Source organism: Mizuhopecten yessoensis, unplaced genomic scaffold (genome assembly GCF_002113885.1).
Source record: "Mizuhopecten yessoensis strain PY_sf001 unplaced genomic scaffold, ASM211388v2 scaffold7507, whole genome shotgun sequence".
Classification (NCBI taxonomy): domain Eukaryota; kingdom Metazoa; phylum Mollusca; class Bivalvia; order Pectinida; family Pectinidae; genus Mizuhopecten; species Mizuhopecten yessoensis.
The window spans coordinates 733,693-753,100 of NW_018407082.1; the positions used below are offsets into that span (position 1 = coordinate 733,693).

Below are 19,408 nucleotides of genomic sequence, written 5' to 3' on the forward strand. Positions count from 1 at the left end.
GGTGTTCCCATCCATCACCTAGCCTACACAACAGCTCTGTCAGAAGTACTGGCACTGTGAGTGGTACCACCAGGTACTGTAGAGATCTAGGTGTTCCCATCCATCACCTAGCCTACACAACAGCTCTGTCAGAAGTACTGGCACTGTGAGTGGTACCACAGGGTACTATAGAGATCTAGGTGTTCCCATCCATCACCTAGCCTACTCAACAGCTCTGTCAGAAGGACTGGCACTGTGAGTGGTACAACTAGGTTCTGTAGAGACCTGGGTGTCCCCATCCATCACCTAGCCCACACAACAGCCCTGTCAGAAGTACTGGCACTGTGTGTGGTACCACCAGGTACTGTTGAGATCTAGGTGTTACCACCAGGTACTGTAGAGATCTGGGTGTTAACGTACTGTAGAGATCTAGGTGTTACCACCAGGTACTGTAGATATCTAGGTGTTCCCATCCATCACCTAGCCTACACAACAGCTCTGTCGGAAGTACTGGCACTGTGAGTGGTACCACCAGGTACTGTAGAGATCTGGGTGTTCCAATCCATCACCTAACCTACACAACAGCTCTGTCAGAAGTACTGACACTGTAAGTGGTACCACAGGTACTGTAGAGATCTAGGTGTTCCCATCCATCACCTAGCCTCCACGACAGCTCTGTATCAAGCGACAGTTACACACTCTGTCCCCCCTTTCCCATCCATCACCTAGCCTACACAACAGCTCTGTCAGAAGGACTGGCACTGTGAGTTGTACCACCAGGTACTGTAGAGATCTAGGTGTTCCCATCCATTACCTAGCCTACACGACAGCTCTGTCAGAAGTACTGGCACTGTGAGTGGAACCACCAGGTACTGTAGAGATCTAGGTGTTCCCACCAGGTACTGTAGAGATCTAGGTGTGCCCATCCATCACCTAGCCTACACAACAGCTCTGTTAGAAGTACTGGCACTGTGAGTGGTACCACCAGGTACTATAGAGATCTAGGTGTTCCCATCCATCACCTAGCTTACACAACAGCTCTGTCAGAAGTACTGGCACTGTGTGTGGTACCACCAGGTACTGTACTCTGTCAGAAGTACTGGCACTGTGTGTGGTACCACCAAGTACTGTAGAGATCTAGGTGTTCCCATCCATCACCTAGACTACACAACAGCTCTGTCAGAAGTACTGGCACTGTGAGTTGTACCACCAGGTACTGTAGAGATCTAGGTGTTCCCACCAGGTACTGTAGAGATCTAGGTGTGCCCATCCATCACCTAGCCTACACAACAGCTCTGTCAGAAGGACTGGCACTGTGAGTTGTACCACCAGGTACTGTAGAGATCTAGGTGTTCCCATCCATTACCTAGCCTACACGACAGCTCTGTCAGAAGTACTGGCACTGTGGGTGGTACCACTAGGTACTGTAGAGATCTAGGTGTTCCCATCCATTACCTAGCCTACACGACAGCTCTGTCAGAAGTACTGGCACTGTGAGTGGTACAACTAGGTACTGTAGAGATCTGGGTGTTCCCATCCATCACCTAGCCTACCCAACAGCTCTGTCAGAAGTACTGGCACTGTGAGTTGTACCACCAGGTACTGTAGAGATCTAGGTGTTCCCATCCATTACCTAGCCTACACGACAGCTCTGTCAGAAGTACTGGCACTGTGGGTGGTACCACTAGGTACTGTAGAGATCTAGGTGTTCCCACCCATCACCTAGCCTACCCAACAGCTCTGTCAGAAGTACTGGCACTGTGAGTTGTACCACCAGGTACTGTAGAGATCTAGGTGTTCCCATCCATCCCCTAGCCTACACAACAGCTCTGTCAGAAGTACTGACACTGTAAGTGGTACCACAGGTACTGTAGAGATCTAGGTGTTCCCATCCATTACCTAGCCTACACGACAGCTCTGTCAGAAGTACTGGCACTGTGGGTGGTACCACTAGGTACTGTAGAGATCTAGGTGTTCCCATCCATTACCTAGCCTACACGACAGCTCTGTCAGAAGTACTGGCACTGTGAGTGGAACCACCAGGTACTGTAGAGATCTAGGTGTTCCCACCAGGTACTGTAGAGATCTAGGTGTGCCCATCCATCACCTAGCCTACACAACAGCTCTGTCAGATGTACTGGCACTGTGAGTGGAACCACCAGGTACTGTAGAGATCTAGGTGTTCCCATCCATCACCTAGCTTACACAACAACTCTGTCAGAAGTACTGACCCTGTGAGTGGTACCACAAGGTACTGTAGAGATCTAGGTGTTCCCATCCATCACCTAGCCTCCACGACAGCTCTGTCTCAAGCGACAGTTACACACTCTGTCCCCCCCCCTCCCCGCATTGTTTTATTTCATTCACCCCTGAAATTTCAAAATGAACTATATTCCAACCTTCGAATTGGAAGAGTTCAAATGTGTCTCCAGAGGTGAATGAGTTGATGTGGTGTTTGTTTGCTTCAGGATTGATCAATGAATAAGGATATGTCTTCTTTTTCTGGTACATAAACCATTTAGACCATTTGCAGACCTTTTCAATGTTTTAACAAGACACAATTACATATATTCCCGTAAGTCGGTATGTTCGTTAAGACTTATTTTCAAAACATCTGAATTATTCCTGTGACTTAAAACTAACTTCCTGGTAACGATAGTTGTTTTTGTTGTGTATAAAGCAATATGGTTGATAATTAGAATATCTGTATTGACTCTATATGAGGATTAAAGCCAAAATATATTTCTGTATTATAGATGTGTATGTATGTTGAGAATGTTGTATGGAATCAAAATATGCATTTTTATCTTTTTAACCCACCATCATCTGATGGTAGGCTATTCAAATCATCCTGCGTCCGTGGTCCGTCGTCCGTGGTCCGTCGTCGTGGTCCGCCGTCCGTTATCCGTCGTCCGTCGTCCGTCCGTAAACAATTCTTGTTATCGGTATTTCTCAAGAAGTACCAGAGGGATCTTTCTCAAATTTTATATGCAGGTTCCCCTTGGTCCTTAGCTGTGCAGGGCAACTTTTGAGACTGATCGGATAAACAACATGGCCGACAGGTAGCCATCTTGGATTTTGATAGTGTGGGTTTGTTACCGCTATTTCTCCGGAAGAACTAGAGGGATCTTTCTTAAATTTTATATGTAGGTTCCCCTTGGTCCTAGCTGTGCAGGGCAATTTTAGAGACTGATCGGATAAACAACATGGCCGACAGGCAGCCATCTTGGATTTTGATAGTGAAAGTTTGTTATCGCTATTTCTCAGGAAGTACGGGAGGGATCTTTCTCAAATTTTAAATGTAGGTTCCCCTTGATCCCTCGTTGTGTATGTTATATTTTGAGACTGATCATAAAAACAAAATGGATTAAAAGAAGAACTAAACAGATCTTTCTCATATTGCAATGATCGATTCTATTTCTTTCACATTAAGTACTGTACTAGTAAATATGTGAAATGACAAACTCACTTTGAAGGTTGGCTTTCATACACATCAGTATTAAGTTTAGATCAAAAGTTACCTCAAGGTGCATTTGCTGTTAACATGACTCGATCAAACAGATTAGAGGAAAGAAGAGAAAAGATCGAACTGACAAAGAACTAATGAAGATGGTACAAAGGTGGGCGCCAAGATCCCTTTGGGATCTCTTGTGTATTCATTTTTTCATATCAATAATTTGTAATGACTTACAGTTGAAATAAGGTCAGAAAATTGTAAAGTGGTGATCATGTTGTGTGCATCATAACAAGGGAAATGGAGATATTGGATATATGTGGTGTTTTTGTGTGTACAGTCACAGAGAACTGGCTGCCCTATATCAAGTTTTTATTACAGATTCTCTTTAATTCTGCTAGAAGTGGGGCATTAATTGACTGCCAGACAATAATGTGTGTTCAGTTTTATAGGTAATATTTGAGTTACACTTCTATGTATCCAGTATTGATTTCGGTGTACCCAAATGTATAGAGCACTAGACTTGTAAACATTGTTTTGAAAGTATTGTCAACTTCACTTGCATAGATTTACCTCACTTAGGACACAAGATTAAAGTATTGTCAACTTAACAGATAAGCCACCAAGGCACAAGTGATTTAAAAATATTTAACTGATGAGTCAGTTGACAAACTTAATATAGACTGAAGATGTGACAAATTTTGTGATATACAGTATTTTTTTTTACCAGAAATCTAGATTTAGGGAATCCTAATGATTTTAAAGTAAAATATAAGAGTGAAAAATCAAATTGGTTTAAAATTAGATGAACTTTTCTAGGAACAAACATATGATTTTCTACATTTAAAATCAGACCATTTGTAAATACGGGCAGGTCCTGTGGATAGGTCTCCGTTAGTAAGACACTTAGGTTTATGCCATTTGATGAGCTTTACTGCTTGTTTCATGTTACTCAGGGGGTATTTTCAAAAATTCAAAAATGTTTTTAAAAGCGCTTTTAAACCAATGTAAACATTACACAATTGCAATGAAAATATTCCCTCTGTTATTAACAATTTATTGAGAAGCCATTCTGATTTTTGGGTTGATTTAGTATTCAGTAGTGGAAACAAAATGTGTCATTTTTTCAACACCATGAACATCGTACACTTTGGGTCCATATAATATTCATTATGCAGATTGCATTAATTATGATTTTTTTTCAAAACAATGAACATACAAGCTTGTCAAGTGATGAATGATAAGGGAAATAAAAGGGTTTATTTAGGAAAAAAATGGGTTTATAGAATTGTTTGGGTCATTTCAGCTTCAGCGACAATCAATAATAATAGATGGTAGATTATGTATCAGATAGTACAACAGTGGGATGTCATAAACAGGCTGACAACATGTACTTGACCTTGTTATCTGGGGTCATACAAAGCCATTACGGTGACGAACAGTATAAAACAAATGCTACAGATGTGACCAAATAAGCAGAAAAATGGTGACTAATTTTACCTATCTTCACCATTAAGTGTGTTCTGAATGACCCATCATCACGTTAACAGTTAATAATCGACCCCATCGTCGGGCGGTCATCACAGAAAAACGAGCAGCAAGCATCAGTCAATTCGATCAATAGTCCATCAGAATGCTGGACGATGGTCCGAGCCATCAATTCCTCTTGGGCATATTATTTAAGATATGATATTGGGCATTTTCCTACTTGATTAAGTATAGGCAATTGGTGATTTCGGCCAAGTTACACGTTCACACATCTCGTGGGTAATCAGTAATCGTCACGGCGATATGCTGGTTGGTATAGTTGAGTACTAAAGGCAGCACTGTTGGTGGGTTTTAGCACCGTTTCACTACAGTTTATATTGTTGGACCTCCGTGGGAGAAGGAAGGGTGATAATATAAGCATAGGACGTAACAATAAAATAAAGGGACTCGTCTCTGTAGAGTTCGCAGGCTGGTATCAATCACGATATCAGATGCTGATATCATGGACGAATGAAATCATGACTGTTTTATTGGAACTAGCCATTATATTCATGCGATAGGAACTCCCAGTGTGGAATGCGGGACAATAACAAATCTGCCATTGATGACTGGTACTACAAAAATCAAATGTCTTCAAATGTTATTCAATGTCACCTTGTTAATCCTGACAGATACAGGACATTCCTCTTATTAGCACATTGTTTTATGTCACTTTCCACTTAGTATCATGTTTTCTAAAAATACTGTTTCCCCCATTTAATAATATATTTAATGTCATTCTGTTTGTGTTGCATATTTTGAGATGGCTGCCTCTTCATTTGGTTTATCACCAAAAATATCGAAAGAAAATATTCATTAATTGTACGTGCACATGGCTAGCAACAAAAATAAATACATTTCGTTGTACGGGCTAACCATGAACGTTTGTAGCCACGAAATAATTTGAAAGCTACAAACCACGAAAAAAAATACACCCAAGCGTTTCATGTTATACAGTAAGCCTTGGATTTTTGGTTACAGTTACCTAAAGTCACTTTATTAAACAATATCAGCAGTGAACAACATGAACTTGGGTCATTCGTCTTTACGTCGCTCAATTGTGAAACAATGGATCTGATGCTTATCTTGACTGATGTTAAGGACAACGAGGGTACTGAAGGTGGTCTTGTTTCTGTGTTTTATTATTTTGTAGCGAGCCCAAAGGTCATGTAATCTACAGATTGTTCAATATGTAACTGTTCAAGACTGAACAGTTTCTGCAAGCATAATAGGATTAGTTTTGATAAACTAATGGTTTCTTTTTCAAGACATTCCTCACTGTAATTTGCTGGCTTACATGAACAAATGAAAGTTATATTTTTGAAAAGTTTGGAATTTTCTGCAATCTTTATTACTTCCCATATGGCTATGTTCCCTATTTTTTAATGTAAATAATTTTCACATTTGAATTTTGTTACACTGTCTGCCTAATGTGTTCACATGGATAAAGCTGTCAACGAAAATGTCACTTTTCTATTTCTGAGAATTCAATCCTCTTAGTTGACATTCTGTGTCACAATCATACAAAATTGTATTTCAAAATCACATTTACTCAAAAGAGTTCTGCCTCAAGTGAGAATGCTGGGAAATAGCTCAAGTGCAAAATTTCAGGGCAATTTTTCTTTTATTTAAATCAAACTTTTTAAAAACTTATTTACGTGCAGGCAAGAGTCATACAGGGGTGTAACACTGTCAAGAAATGACATCAGTTCATAAAGCTAGCTTGATGTTCCCTAAAAATCAATAGCCGTAAAGGGAAGCTGCTTGCCATATTAATCTAGTTATTTGTCTGTAATGAGCTAACATTTCGAGGAGTATTACACCATTCTGTTGGTAACACAGTTGCTATAGTAACAAACTCCCTAACAATTATGATAGCAAAGCATGAGAAAAGCCAAGAAATGTTGTGGTTTTATTTTCGTCACTCCTTGGAGAGTTTTGAGTCGTGAATTTTAAACTTGATATGTTGATATCTTATCGGTCCCTGTGGTTTTAATCCCTCTCCTGGTTAACACATCCTAACCTATGCTTATACTGAGGGTGTTTAATTGTAGAAGTCGGGCAGTTTGTACAGTCATGTTGTATAGGGGTTCTAGACCCGAAGCATTTTGTGGTATCTTTTTAGTTGGGAATCTTGATCTGACAGCTGTATAGATTTACCAGGCCCTGTTTATTTCAAACAATGTTAGATTAACATTAACTAAAATGTTCAATTTAAGATATTCTCATGATAATTAGGAATTTATAGAGAGTTTGGTATGTCAGGATTTTAAATGATGATCTACAGACTAAACACCTGAAAACACCTGTACAATTCAGGTAGTTAAAAAGGCTATGGCAAGGCTTGGTAAGTTTTAGTTAAAGGTTTGGTAAGTTGACTGTGTTTTGAGAATCTGGGCTCAAAGTTGTGTAGATTTATCTCTTGTTTTTATGAATTAAAAATGTTGTGTTGATGAATTTCGAAAAATGGTTGGATATTGTAATATCTTACAAGAATCTGTGGCACTGTTGATATCATTTGGCGGTCAGAGGTCATCTTACAGCGATTGGGGAGGGGCATGGGGGTAATGATGGGGATTAGATTTCAGGAGTTTCAAGATTTGGTGTGTAACTTAAAAAATCATAAAATATCAAGGAAAATACACAAGTTTTGAAACAATCCTTGGTGGCAGTTCTGATTAACTCCTGTATGTATCAATGGATTGTATAAAGATGCATTTGACCCCTGAAATTTCATAATGAACTATTCCAATTGGAAGAGTTCAAATGTGTCTTCAGGGCTGAATGAGTTAAAACAGATATATGTAGAGTATGTGAAACTAGGGTTGCTTGCAGTATTGGAAGAACCAGGCGAAGTCTTTAAATTCAGTTGTGCATCTTTATTTTCTTCATCTTGACATCTTCATCAAATCCAAGATTTTATTAAGAAATAGTTATGATATTAATGGTTTTGATAATTAAAATATCCACAAGATATTACAATTAACTTCGTCTTTGAATCATGGTGTTTTAATTCTCATGATATTGATATATGCATTAATATAGAACCCCATTAAGTGCTGGTAGGGACCTTACAATTAAGCTGGTAGGGACCCTACAATTAAGCTGGTAGGGACCTTACAATTAAGCTGGTAGGTACCTTCCCATTAAGCTGATAGGGACCTTACAATTAAGCTGGTAGGGACCTTCCTCCCAATTAAACTGGTAGGGACCTTACAATTAAGCTGATAGGGACCTTACAATTAAGCTGGTAGGGACCTTACAGTTAAGCTGGTAGGGACCTTACAATTAAGCTGGTAGGGACCTTCCTTCCAATTAAACTGGTAGGGACCTTACAATTAAGCTGATAGGGACCTTACAATTAAGCTGGTAGGGACCTTACAATTAAGCTGGTAGGGACCTTACAATTAAGCTGTTCAGTTCACAAAGGTCATTGATCTGAAAGCTCACTTACCTGAAACAATTATCCCCCAAAAATTGAGAAGAAAGAAATGATGATTTAGTATAGTAAATCTGCTTTAGAATATGAGTAATTAGGAGATTCAAAGATTGCCTCTAATGGCTTCTGATTTAAGATCAAACAGCATGAATGGTGACAGTCATAATCACACAAGGCACTAAAAGGCTGTGTCAATATGTTGGCCGTGTCAATTACCTATTATATAAACCGGGAGTTCTTAAAACATGACTGACAATGATTTGTGATATTATATTTGGGTAACAAAATTATTCTTTAATCATCATCTGTGGATTTACGATGAGTCAGGATCAAAAAACAAAGTTCAGCTGAAACTTAAAATGTCTGAATGATCGGGGTTCCATTGTATTGACATGGAGAACTAATAGTGCTAGTATTAATACTTTGTGATGTTGATAGACCTTGGTTCCATACACAGCGGGGTAGCACAGAATGTCCTGGAATCGATCAATACATGCGTGTCAAATAAAAAAAACCTCAGGTTATCACACTTGTAACTATTAGTCACTGCAGGCAAACACATTTCCTTTGTAATTAATCTTCAGCTAATTTAGACCAGATTTGCATGAGGTATTTCATGGTGAAAGACTTGATATTTCAACATTATATTCAGGCTCTAATTAGAACGGTAAACAAACTGACAGAAGGTTACACATGTAAATAAGCCATCAAGTTGATAAGCTGGCTCATGTTACCAGTCCTAGTTATCTTGCCCAGGTGATGAGACCTTGTCCACTGGTTTAGGGTGAGGTGTCCTTGTTCAGGGCTCAAAGTAATGATTCTTTCTTATCTTGCTCAGGTGATGAGACCTTTTCAACTGGTTTAGGGTGAGGTGTCCTTGTTCAGGGCTCAAAGTTATGATTCCTAGGTATCTTGCTCAGGTAATGGGTCCTTGACAACTAGCTCAGGGTTATGAGTCGTCAACTGACTCAGGGTTAGGAGTCCTAGACAACTGGCTCAGATATATGAGTCATCAACCGGCTCAGGGTATGGAGTCCTAGACGACTGGCTTAGGGTATGGAGTCCTAGACAACTGGCTTAGGGTATGGAGTCCTAGACAACTGGCTCAGGGTATGGAGTTCTAGGCAACTGGCTCATGGTATGGAGTCCTAGACAACTGGCTCAGGGTATGGAGTCCTAGACAACTGGCTTCGGGTATGGAGTCCTAGACAACTGGCTCAGAGTATGGAGTCCTAGACAACTGGCTCAGAGTATGGAGTTCTAGACAACTGGCTCAGGGTATGGAGTTCTACGCAACTGGCTCATGGTATGGAGTCCTAGACAACTGTCTCAGGGTATGGAGTCCTAGGCAACTGCCTCAGGGTATGGAGTCCTAGACAACTGGCTCAGGGGATGGAGTCCTAGGCAACTGGCTCAGGGTATGGAGTTCTAGACAACTGGCTTAGGGTATGTAGTCCTAGACAACTGGCTTAGGGTATGGAGTCCTAGACAACTGGCTTAGGGTATGTAGTCCTAGACAACTGGCTTAGGGTATGGAGTCCTAGAAAACTGGCTCTGGGTATGGAGTCCTAGACAACTGGCTCTGGGTATGGAGTCATAGACAACTGGCTCAGAGTATGGAGTTCTAGACAACTGGCTCAGGGGATGGAGTCCTAGGCAACTGGCTCAGATATATGAGTCATCAACTGACTCAGGGTATGGAGTGCTAGACAACTGGCTCAAATTGAATCCGAGACAACTGGCTCAGGGTATGGAGTCCTAGACAACTGGCTCAGGGTATGGAGTCCTGGACAACTGGCTCAGGGTATGGAGTCCTAGGCAACTGGCTCAGATATATGAGTCATCAACTGACTCAGGGTATGGAGTACTAGACAACTGGCTCAGGGTATGGAGTCCTAGACAACTGGCTCAGGGTATGGAGTCCTAGACAACTGGCTCAAATTGAATCCGAGACAACTGGCTCAGGGTATGGAGTCCTAGACAACTGGTTCATGGTATGGAGTCCTAGACAACTGGCTTAGGGTATGGAGTCCTAGACAACTGGTTCAGGGTATGGAGACCGAGACAACTGGCTCAGGGTATGGAGTCCTAGGCAACTGGCTCAGGGTATTGAGTCCTAGACAACTGGTTCAGGGTATGGAGTCCTAGACAACTGGCTCTGGGTATGGAGTCCAAGACAACTGGCTCTATGTATGGAGTCCTAGACAACTGGCTTAGGGTATTGAGTCCTAGAAAACTGGCTCAGGGTATATATGGAGTCCTAGACAACTGGCTCAGATATATGAGTCATCAACTGGCTCAGGGTATGGAGTCCTTGGCAACTGGCTCATGGTATATATGGAGTCCTAGACAACTGGCTCAGGGTATGCAATCCTAGACAACTGGCTCAGGGTACAGAGTCCCAGACAACTGGCTCAGAGATATGAGTCATCAACTGACTCAGGGTATGGAGTCCTAGACAACTGGTTCAGGGTATGGAATCCTAGACAACTGGCTCAGGGTATGGAGTCCGAGACAACTGGCTCAGAGATATGAGTCCAGGTTATCTGGCTCAATATCATGAGTCATCAACTGGCTCAGGGTTATGAGTCCAAGTTGACTGACTCAGGGTTATGAATCTTTGTCACCTGGCTTGGAATGAGTCCTGGTTAGTAGGACATGGTATCAGGAAGATTTTTTGTAATTTTAAAATATAGCTGAGACTGATTAGTAAAGATTAACAGCGTTTCATGTAGAGTTTGTTAATGATACAGGATTACATACCTGGTATATATACAGCCAGGAATTAATCATCTATGTTTGAATAAATAAAACACACCAATGACCAGGACACAAAACATTCTGTGTCCGTCATGTGATTGAGTCTCCTTCACGTGATCAAGTCTCCCTGACATGATCTATATTTACTGTCGGAATATCCCTCTCAGATTCTCTGTGGTAGATCTGATCTGTAATGCTGGGTATGTACAGGATGACAACAAATGATGGCGGCTTTGAGTAGTCCTGATAATCGTTACAGCCGGGCATGTGTTATTGTTCATTTCACTTTAATAAAATATTTATTGCCCTTGTAGCAATAGGGAAACAGAATAATTTGTTTCCCCTCGATCAATCTTGTGTTGCTAAGGCTTTGCTTGTGAAACATGATTCATCTTGTGGAAATAAATAATTAGGTTTCTTTACTGTATAATGGCTATAAATGTATAATATAAAAACTATAAAAGTATACGTGCTTCCCTGACATTTTATCTGTAATCTGTGTCAGAGTTATTTCCCTTCAGGCATTGTACAAATTTTATAAATCTTTTAATCGGTTGGTGTTTTTATATACTTCCAAAAGGAGTACATTTGTTTTTTCACTGTTTTGATGTTATGACCAAATCAATGTTTATTCTGACTTTTATGATCCTGCAGGCTGTTTGGATATCAAAAGAACTTGCTTCCTATTTTGCAAGCTAACTTTATATCAACTTCTATAACATCCAACTTTCTATTTGTAAAATAATTAGATGTTTTCTTCTATAAATGAAGGCAGTGATTGTGTTTCAACAAAGGAAATACAAAGATCAATATGTGCATGCTTATAAAAAGATTATCCCTAAAAGATCTGTCTGAATATCCTGATAGTGAATGTGAACAAGTTTATGATGATTAGGGTCCTTAGGACGTCATGTCACAAGAAGGGAGCGTTTTATACAGGTGTTCACTAAGCAAAGTTGTCACTAATTAAGAGAAGCAGTCACTATCTACAGGTGGTTGCTGAGTTAATTAGTAACTATACAAGTGGTTGCTAAGAGAAGTGGTCACTTTATACATGTGGTCACTAAGAAGAGTTGTCACTGTATACAGTTTGTTGCTAAGACAGGTGTGACTGTACTAAGGTGCTAGGAGATAGCACTCCTCCACAAAGATCTGAATAATAATATTACTCTATTCAAGTCACAATACTGTGGACCATTTGAATTCAGACAGTGTCTGTACAGAGTGCAAATGCAGTATTGATGGTAACAGCAACATCAAAAATGCAGACTTTGCACTGAGGTACGGTAGTGAAGCTAACGTGGAGGTCGTGCAATCAGGCTTGAATTCTCTGCAGGAATTGACAGAATCTGGAAAATTGTGGAGTTGCACAAAATTAAGGGCGGTCATAATTACAGCAACATGTGTAGTGTCCGTGTCTGTAGACCGAGGGAGCAATCTCCAGTCATGAGGAGAGAAAAAAACCTGCCGAAGGCTGATGATTTTTAGCTGGAAGGAAGCATTGGTTTCCGTGTAAGAATGGTTACAACTAATACAGTGTCTCGGCAATACAACTTACCAATAACTATTAAGTTTTACGCTTTTTTTCTGTAGGCAGCATTTTTGAATAGTTGCAGGTTATTTTCCATACCATTTTGTACAAATTTGTTCATCACTATGTCAGACTTTTTATAATTATTACAAATGTTGAAATCAAGATGCAAAAAATTCAGCATAAAACAATATACAAATCATTAACCTTTTGCGAAATGTTTTATACCGATTTGAAAAATTATCTTAAAAAGAGAAAATACCGTAAAAACCCATGTAATTTGCGCACTTTTTTTCCAGAAATTTAATACCCAAAGTGGGGGGCGCATAAAATACACAGGAATAAGAAATTTCAAGTTTTAAAATACACAGGTATAAGAAATTTCAAGTTTTTTTCAGGAAAAGATTGACGATTCTGGTAGACCTCCATCTTGGATTATCTCCCTTGGTATACGGAATTCTAAGGCAAATGACGATCAACAAATATTTATGTCAAACATCAGTGTGACAAGTTGACACTGACTATAGACAATAAAAGACTTTTTTGCCAAGATAATTATTAGTTGTTACACTGTATCCCTGGGGTCCTTTTCCCCCTACTGTTCCACCAACCTCTTCACATTTCTGTTTTCCTTTCCAGCCATTCCTCCTCGCCCATTCCTCCTCTTTCCTCCTCACCCATTCCTCCTCACCCATACCTCCTCTTTCCTCCTCATCCATTCCTTCTCGCCCATTCCTCCTCACCACCCATTCCTCCTCATCCATTCCTCCTCACCCATTCCTCCTCACCACCCATTCCTCCTCGCCCATTCCTCCTAGCCCATTCCTCCTCGCCCATTCCTCCTAGCCTATTCCTCCTAGCCCATTCCTCCTAGCCCATTCCTCCTCGCCCATTCCTCCTCGCCCATTCATCCTCACCCATTCCCATCTCCCTTGCCTAGCGTTCCTTTTGTCCCGTTACTTATCCTGATTCAGGGTCCTAATCCCTGACTGTTTACCCCCTCCCCACCCTCCTCCCCTTCTCCCCATTACTATGTTTCCTTGGTCTTGGTACAGATTCTGATGGCTCTGACCTAATATTCCCTGACAGAGGCGTGCTATATTACATACATATTTTGTTTCGGTGAATTTAACTGGGTTGGACATCCAAAGGAAGAACATAATTGTAGTTGACGTACAAATCAATAGACGGTGCACAATACATATGAGTTATACCAACACTGAACCAGTATACTACTGGGTTTGTGCTCTAGGTGTGTGTGGACTAAATACTCCGACACTCACAGTATTGATGCAGTCTCGTGAGCTATTGTAGTGTAAGTTTTGGGTTTCCATTAGCTTGGTCAGACAGATTGTGCTGGTTCTATGGGCCAATATACACACAGGCATTTATTGTTGTCCCTCCCATTCCATTATAATATCAGAAAATAAGTACATGATTACTGAGTGTACTTTAGATGTATGACATACTTTTATGAAATATTGCGAAACTTCTCCTGTAGCGATTCAATTTTATGTGTACCATTTAAATTTGCTAATTACATTTTAAAATGCAGCCTTGAAATATTCCTGCCGAAGGACTCTGTTCAGGGGAGACAACTCCCATCAGTTTCCTTACAACAAGTTTTAGAGCATTGTCATTCAATTTTATTTGTTCATCGGGTATAGAGGCACTGTAGACCTATGTAGGCCGGTATGTAGAACATGTCTGCTTGGTCCGGGTCCAGGGTGCGATGGGGGCTGAACCGCAGTTTATTGTGGAGAATGACCTCAGCAGCAAACATGTGGGTATCTCTGGTTACTGTACCCACATTGTTATCCGTGATTTCTGGTCCCATACCGTAGTGATCAAGGAAAAAACATTTTGGTTTTTCCGAGTCAAACAATTCACAATGTCTGTGTTTAACTTGCTTGGTAAATTGTAGATGTAAAATTTGAATTTTGTTTCTGAAGGAGATCGATGATATTGTTCCATTCTATCAGAGAAGTGAAAATTATTGGTGTAAGAACATTTCTTCAAATCAAAATGGTTTTGCAATATTGAATTTTCTTTCTGTTGAATGGTTTGCTTAGTAATACGTGCTGTTGAATCGACAAGTATAGATTGTCGGGGTTTTGCACTAGGAAGTTCTTTATTATGAGGTACTGTTAAATTTTGGTGTGTATGCATATGTTTTGATGTTTTGACGAGTGGTTTTTGCAAGGAAGCTGAATTGGCTGTTGTTTTCAAGGAGGTTGAATCGGCTATTTCACGTTGAGCTGATGTTGTATTGACCATTTTGTTTCTAGGTGAGATAAAATTACCAATCTTTTGGTGGGTTGATAAAGAATTTTCCTGATGATTTTCAAAAAAGATTGAAGAGAAGTTTCTTGTTAATCTGTCTGTAATAGAAATGGTTTTTCATTGAACCCGATCCCTTGGTAGATTCTCTTTTATGCTACTTTCAGTAGAACTTCTGAAAAGAAAAAAAGAAAAAGAAAGGAAGTTCTTCAGTGGGTGCTGTGAAGCACATGTGCAGAATGTAATATCATTCCTTTACATAGGATTAACCCTTTCACCCCTAGGTAACTTTAGTAGACTATACCATACATTTATTTGGATGAGTCCATTATGGTCTACAGTGGCGAAAGGGTTAAGCAGGCCTTATTTTACACTGTTTTGCGCTTAAATTTTATTTTATTTGTTGAAACTTGGTAATCATATGCAACATACAAAAAGACTATTGCTAATTTTGAAGATGAACAAAATCTGTGCATACTAAATTGGTATGCTGTACTGCAGTACTACATTGTATTGTTAAAATATAAAATAGAGGATTATTCAGTACATGTAGATATGTCTGTTACCTACCTGTTATACAGGTAAAACCAAGTTAGAATCAGAACCCTGAAAACCAGGATGACCTTGCCCTTGAGATGTATTGCTCTCATTGTTGTTCCTCTGTCCCAGATGGTGTTTGAAGCAAAACAAATCTATGCTTGTCGAGGTGTCACGCATATATTTTCTTGAAAGTTTTCGCAAAGTTTGAAAGTAAATGCTCTCCAGTGGTTTAAATATCACAGAAGCAAGTCCCAAATTGGAAATATATTCTAAACAGTCAAGATAGTGTGGAAACAGATTTTATCCACTGGGCAAGGCTGTTAAAAACAATTAATGTAAATACAATAACATATGTTTCATCCTGTTAATATTCAGCTCAATACACTGTTGATATGGATCCGATTTTGTCAGTTTCCAGTAGTCTGGATACCCTGCAGGATGAACAGTCAATCTGTAAATTAATTACGCCACAGAAAACTTGGTGTCGCTCTTTTACCCTCGCTGTGACCCAAAGTTTTCAGTAGGAAGCCTTTCTGTTAGAAGGCGGTGACCAGCTCATCAAAGGTTGTAACGGTCATCCACTGCCACATATATATATTTTCTGTATTATTCATATAATGATTAATTCAATATGCATGGTCAGATGAGGACCTTTCAGAATCTAATTTCTCTAGTCCAGGAGTTTGAGATGACAGTATAGCAACTTCAGTACTTCTGTCAAGGCAGTGTGACTACCATGATCAGGAACAAATATGCATCAGTAACTCCGTTGTACTCTACTTCTGACAAATTGCTGTTTTTTTAGCATCCTTCCTCTAAATGCCTAGTAATAGATGTTCTGGAGAAGGAAGGCTCCCTGTATGAGTCACAATGGCAGACTAAAACATAAAACCTATCGTGGAAGACATGAAATAATAATGATTTGGACATGGTATGCTGATTTTGCTGCCAAGATATTTTTTATCATACGTTTTAACAAACACACCACAAGTGATTGGTTGATTTTTAGGTCACCTGAGACAAAGTCACTTGGTTTTTTTACCTATCAACACAGAAATGGCAAATGATGCCAAATTAAACCACATTAGCGCAATGGGTATCCAGAGATAAAAGTGCAAATTGCTACACATTGCATAACTTTACGCATACTACAAAACTTGAATTGAAGCTGTATCACTTACGAAACAGTGAAATATTGTTAAGGGTCCTAGCTTACTGTAAAAGTAATTGCCATTGTAAAATAATTTGAAGCTAATAAACCACTATGTGGTGATACTGAATATATAAATCACCCATTTAGAAAGTACACAAGAAAAAGTGCATAAATCAACAATTGATGATGCTCACTGAAAATGTCAAAGGGAGATAACTCTGGTACAAATTGTTTGTATCACCATAATTAATACACTACATCAAAACCTGTCGCATAAGGTTAATAGAACATCAATTAATAAACTTAATAATCAAATGTCTTTATACCCCCCCCCCTGGATTTTGTGTCAGTTGTGTTTGATTAAACTGAAAAGCAACATTATATTTTTAGTTTTTAGAAATCATTGATTGGACTGATGTTCTGATAGAGTGAAGGCAATTCATGACTATTTATATTATATAGTTGCAGCTTTAATTTTAAATGTTCCAGTTATTTTTTAATTTGAATAACTGAAGTAAGTGTACTGTTTAATTTGTAGCTTCGATCAATACTGTTCACTTTGAAATGTTCCTTTATTGCCATTGTCAATTAATGTTAATGTGAAAACCAAATTAAGAAAAAAATCAACCATTAAAATTTCCTATGTATGCAATATCAATACGAGAGAAGTATTATGCATGTGATGTTAATATTGAAATTACAGGTAAAAGTTGTTTATTTGATGGTGTCTCTGTTACAGGTAAAAGTTGTTTATTTGATGGTGTCTCTGTTACAGGTAAAAGTTGTTTATTTGATGGTATATTTGATGGTGTTGATGTGTTTCTCTGTTACAGGTAAAAGCTTTAGGTATGGCTCTTTGGGAGGCTGTGATTCGCCATCTACAGCTGGTCGAGTCCGACTACTTTGATCTACAATACGGAGACAAAAGTGGCCTCAAGGTAATATCAAAATTCAGTCTGCTCAAAACCCTGCCAGACATTAGGATCTGTCCGATAAAAGTTTATTTGGTTTGGTGAAAAATTTTGTGATCGCTCGAGGTCTTAATCAATTTGTGTGTGGACTGCTAAAATTCAATCTGGTCTCGAAGTTATAGTGGTTTTTGAACAATTGCTGCATTTCCATTCAAATAATGAAATAGTCGAGGAAAACACATAATCAGACATTTATGCTAGTATTTTGTAGTGTGACTGACTGATGAAGTACCTTCAAATGAAGGGAGACATATTGTATTAGTACTGGTTCTTCTTCTTCTGGTTCTTCTAATTGCAACTTGTTTGGGCCATAACTTTTAAAACCGTTAAAGATATCTTGATGAAACTTGAGGTATGCATGCATCATCTCCCCCAGAAGGTGTGCAGTGCACTAGAATTAGGTCACTGTGACCTTCCCCTCGAGGTCAAAGGTTAAATAAGTGTAACATTTTGAGCTCACCTGAGACAAAGTCTCAAGTGACCTATTGCGATCGCCTTTTGTCCGTCGTCGTCCGTCGTCCGTAAACAATTTACATTTTCGACTTCTACTCCAAAACCCCTGAAGCAATTTCAATGAAATTTTGCAGAAACCTTTCATGGACAAAGGTCAACAAAAATAGTGGCCGGTTTAGTCCCAAGCCCCCAGGGGCCTGAGGGGCGGGGCCAAAAAGGGTCAAATTGAATAAAATTTTAAAAAATCTTCTTCTCAAGACCCAGATATGGTAGAATCAAATACTCTTCAAAAATGGAAGGGTCTTAATGTGCTTTACCAAAATTGTGAATTTCTTGACCCTGGGGTCTCACGTTTCCCCCTGGTGAGGGGGTAAACTTTACTATAGTTTATATAGGGAAATCACATTTTGGACCAACATTTGTTTAATTTCCATTGGAAGTAATTCAATTTGGGTTAGCATTATCAGTATTAGGTAGCAGTTTGATAGTATGCACCTATGAGCCCTGACTGACCCCCAGGGGCTGATGGGTGGGGCCAAAAAGGGTTGAATTGACTGAAATTTCAAAAATCTTCTTCTCAAGACCCAGATATGGTAGAATCAAATACTCTTCATAGATGGAAGGGTCTTAAGGTGCTTTACCGAAATTGTGAATTTCTTGACCCTGGGGTCTCACGTTTCCCCCTGGGGAGGGGGTAAACTTTACTATAGTTTATATAGGGAAATCACATTTTGGACCAACATTTGTTTAATTTCCATTGGAAGTAATTCAATTTGGGTTAGCATTATCAGTATTAGGTAGCAGTTTGATAGTATGCACCTATGAGCCCTGACTGACCCCCAGGGGCTGATGGGTGGGGCCAAAAAGGGTTGAATTGACTGAAATTTCAAAAATCTTCTTCTCAAGACCCAGATATGGTAGAATCAAATACTCTTCATAGATGGAAGGGTCTTAAGGTGCTTTACCGAAATTGTGAATTTCTTGACCCTGGGGTCTCACGTTTCCCCCTGGGGAGGGGGTAAACTTTACTATAGTTTATATAGGGAAATCACATTTTGGACCAACATTTGTTTAATTTCCATTGGAAGTAATTCAATTTGGGTTAGCATTATCAGTATTAGGTAGCAGTTTGATAGTATGCACCTATGAGCCCTGACTGACCCCCAGGGGCTGATGGGTGGGGCCAAAAAGGGTTGAATTGACTGAAATTTCAAAAATCTTCTTCTCAAGACCCAGATATGGTAGAATCAAATACTCTTCATAGATGGAAGGGTCTTAAGGTGCTTTACCGAAATTGTGAATTTCTTGACCCTGGGGTCTC

General features: G+C 39.5%; 1 protein-coding gene across 5 annotated transcripts in view; it reads left to right on the forward strand.

Annotated features, from left to right (window-relative positions):
* The window catches only part of LOC110453782 (FERM, RhoGEF and pleckstrin domain-containing protein 1-like), a 151,657-nt gene that overhangs the window by 59,510 nt on the left and 72,739 nt on the right, over nucleotides 1-19,408 (forward strand). For all 5 annotated transcript variants that reach the window (XM_021502927.1, XM_021502930.1, XM_021502929.1 and 2 more), the window contains exon 3: nucleotides 17,497-17,601. In XM_021502927.1, coding sequence (XP_021358602.1) covers nucleotides 17,497-17,601 — 105 coding nt within the window. The remainder of the gene's footprint in view (nucleotides 1-17,496; nucleotides 17,602-19,408) is intronic.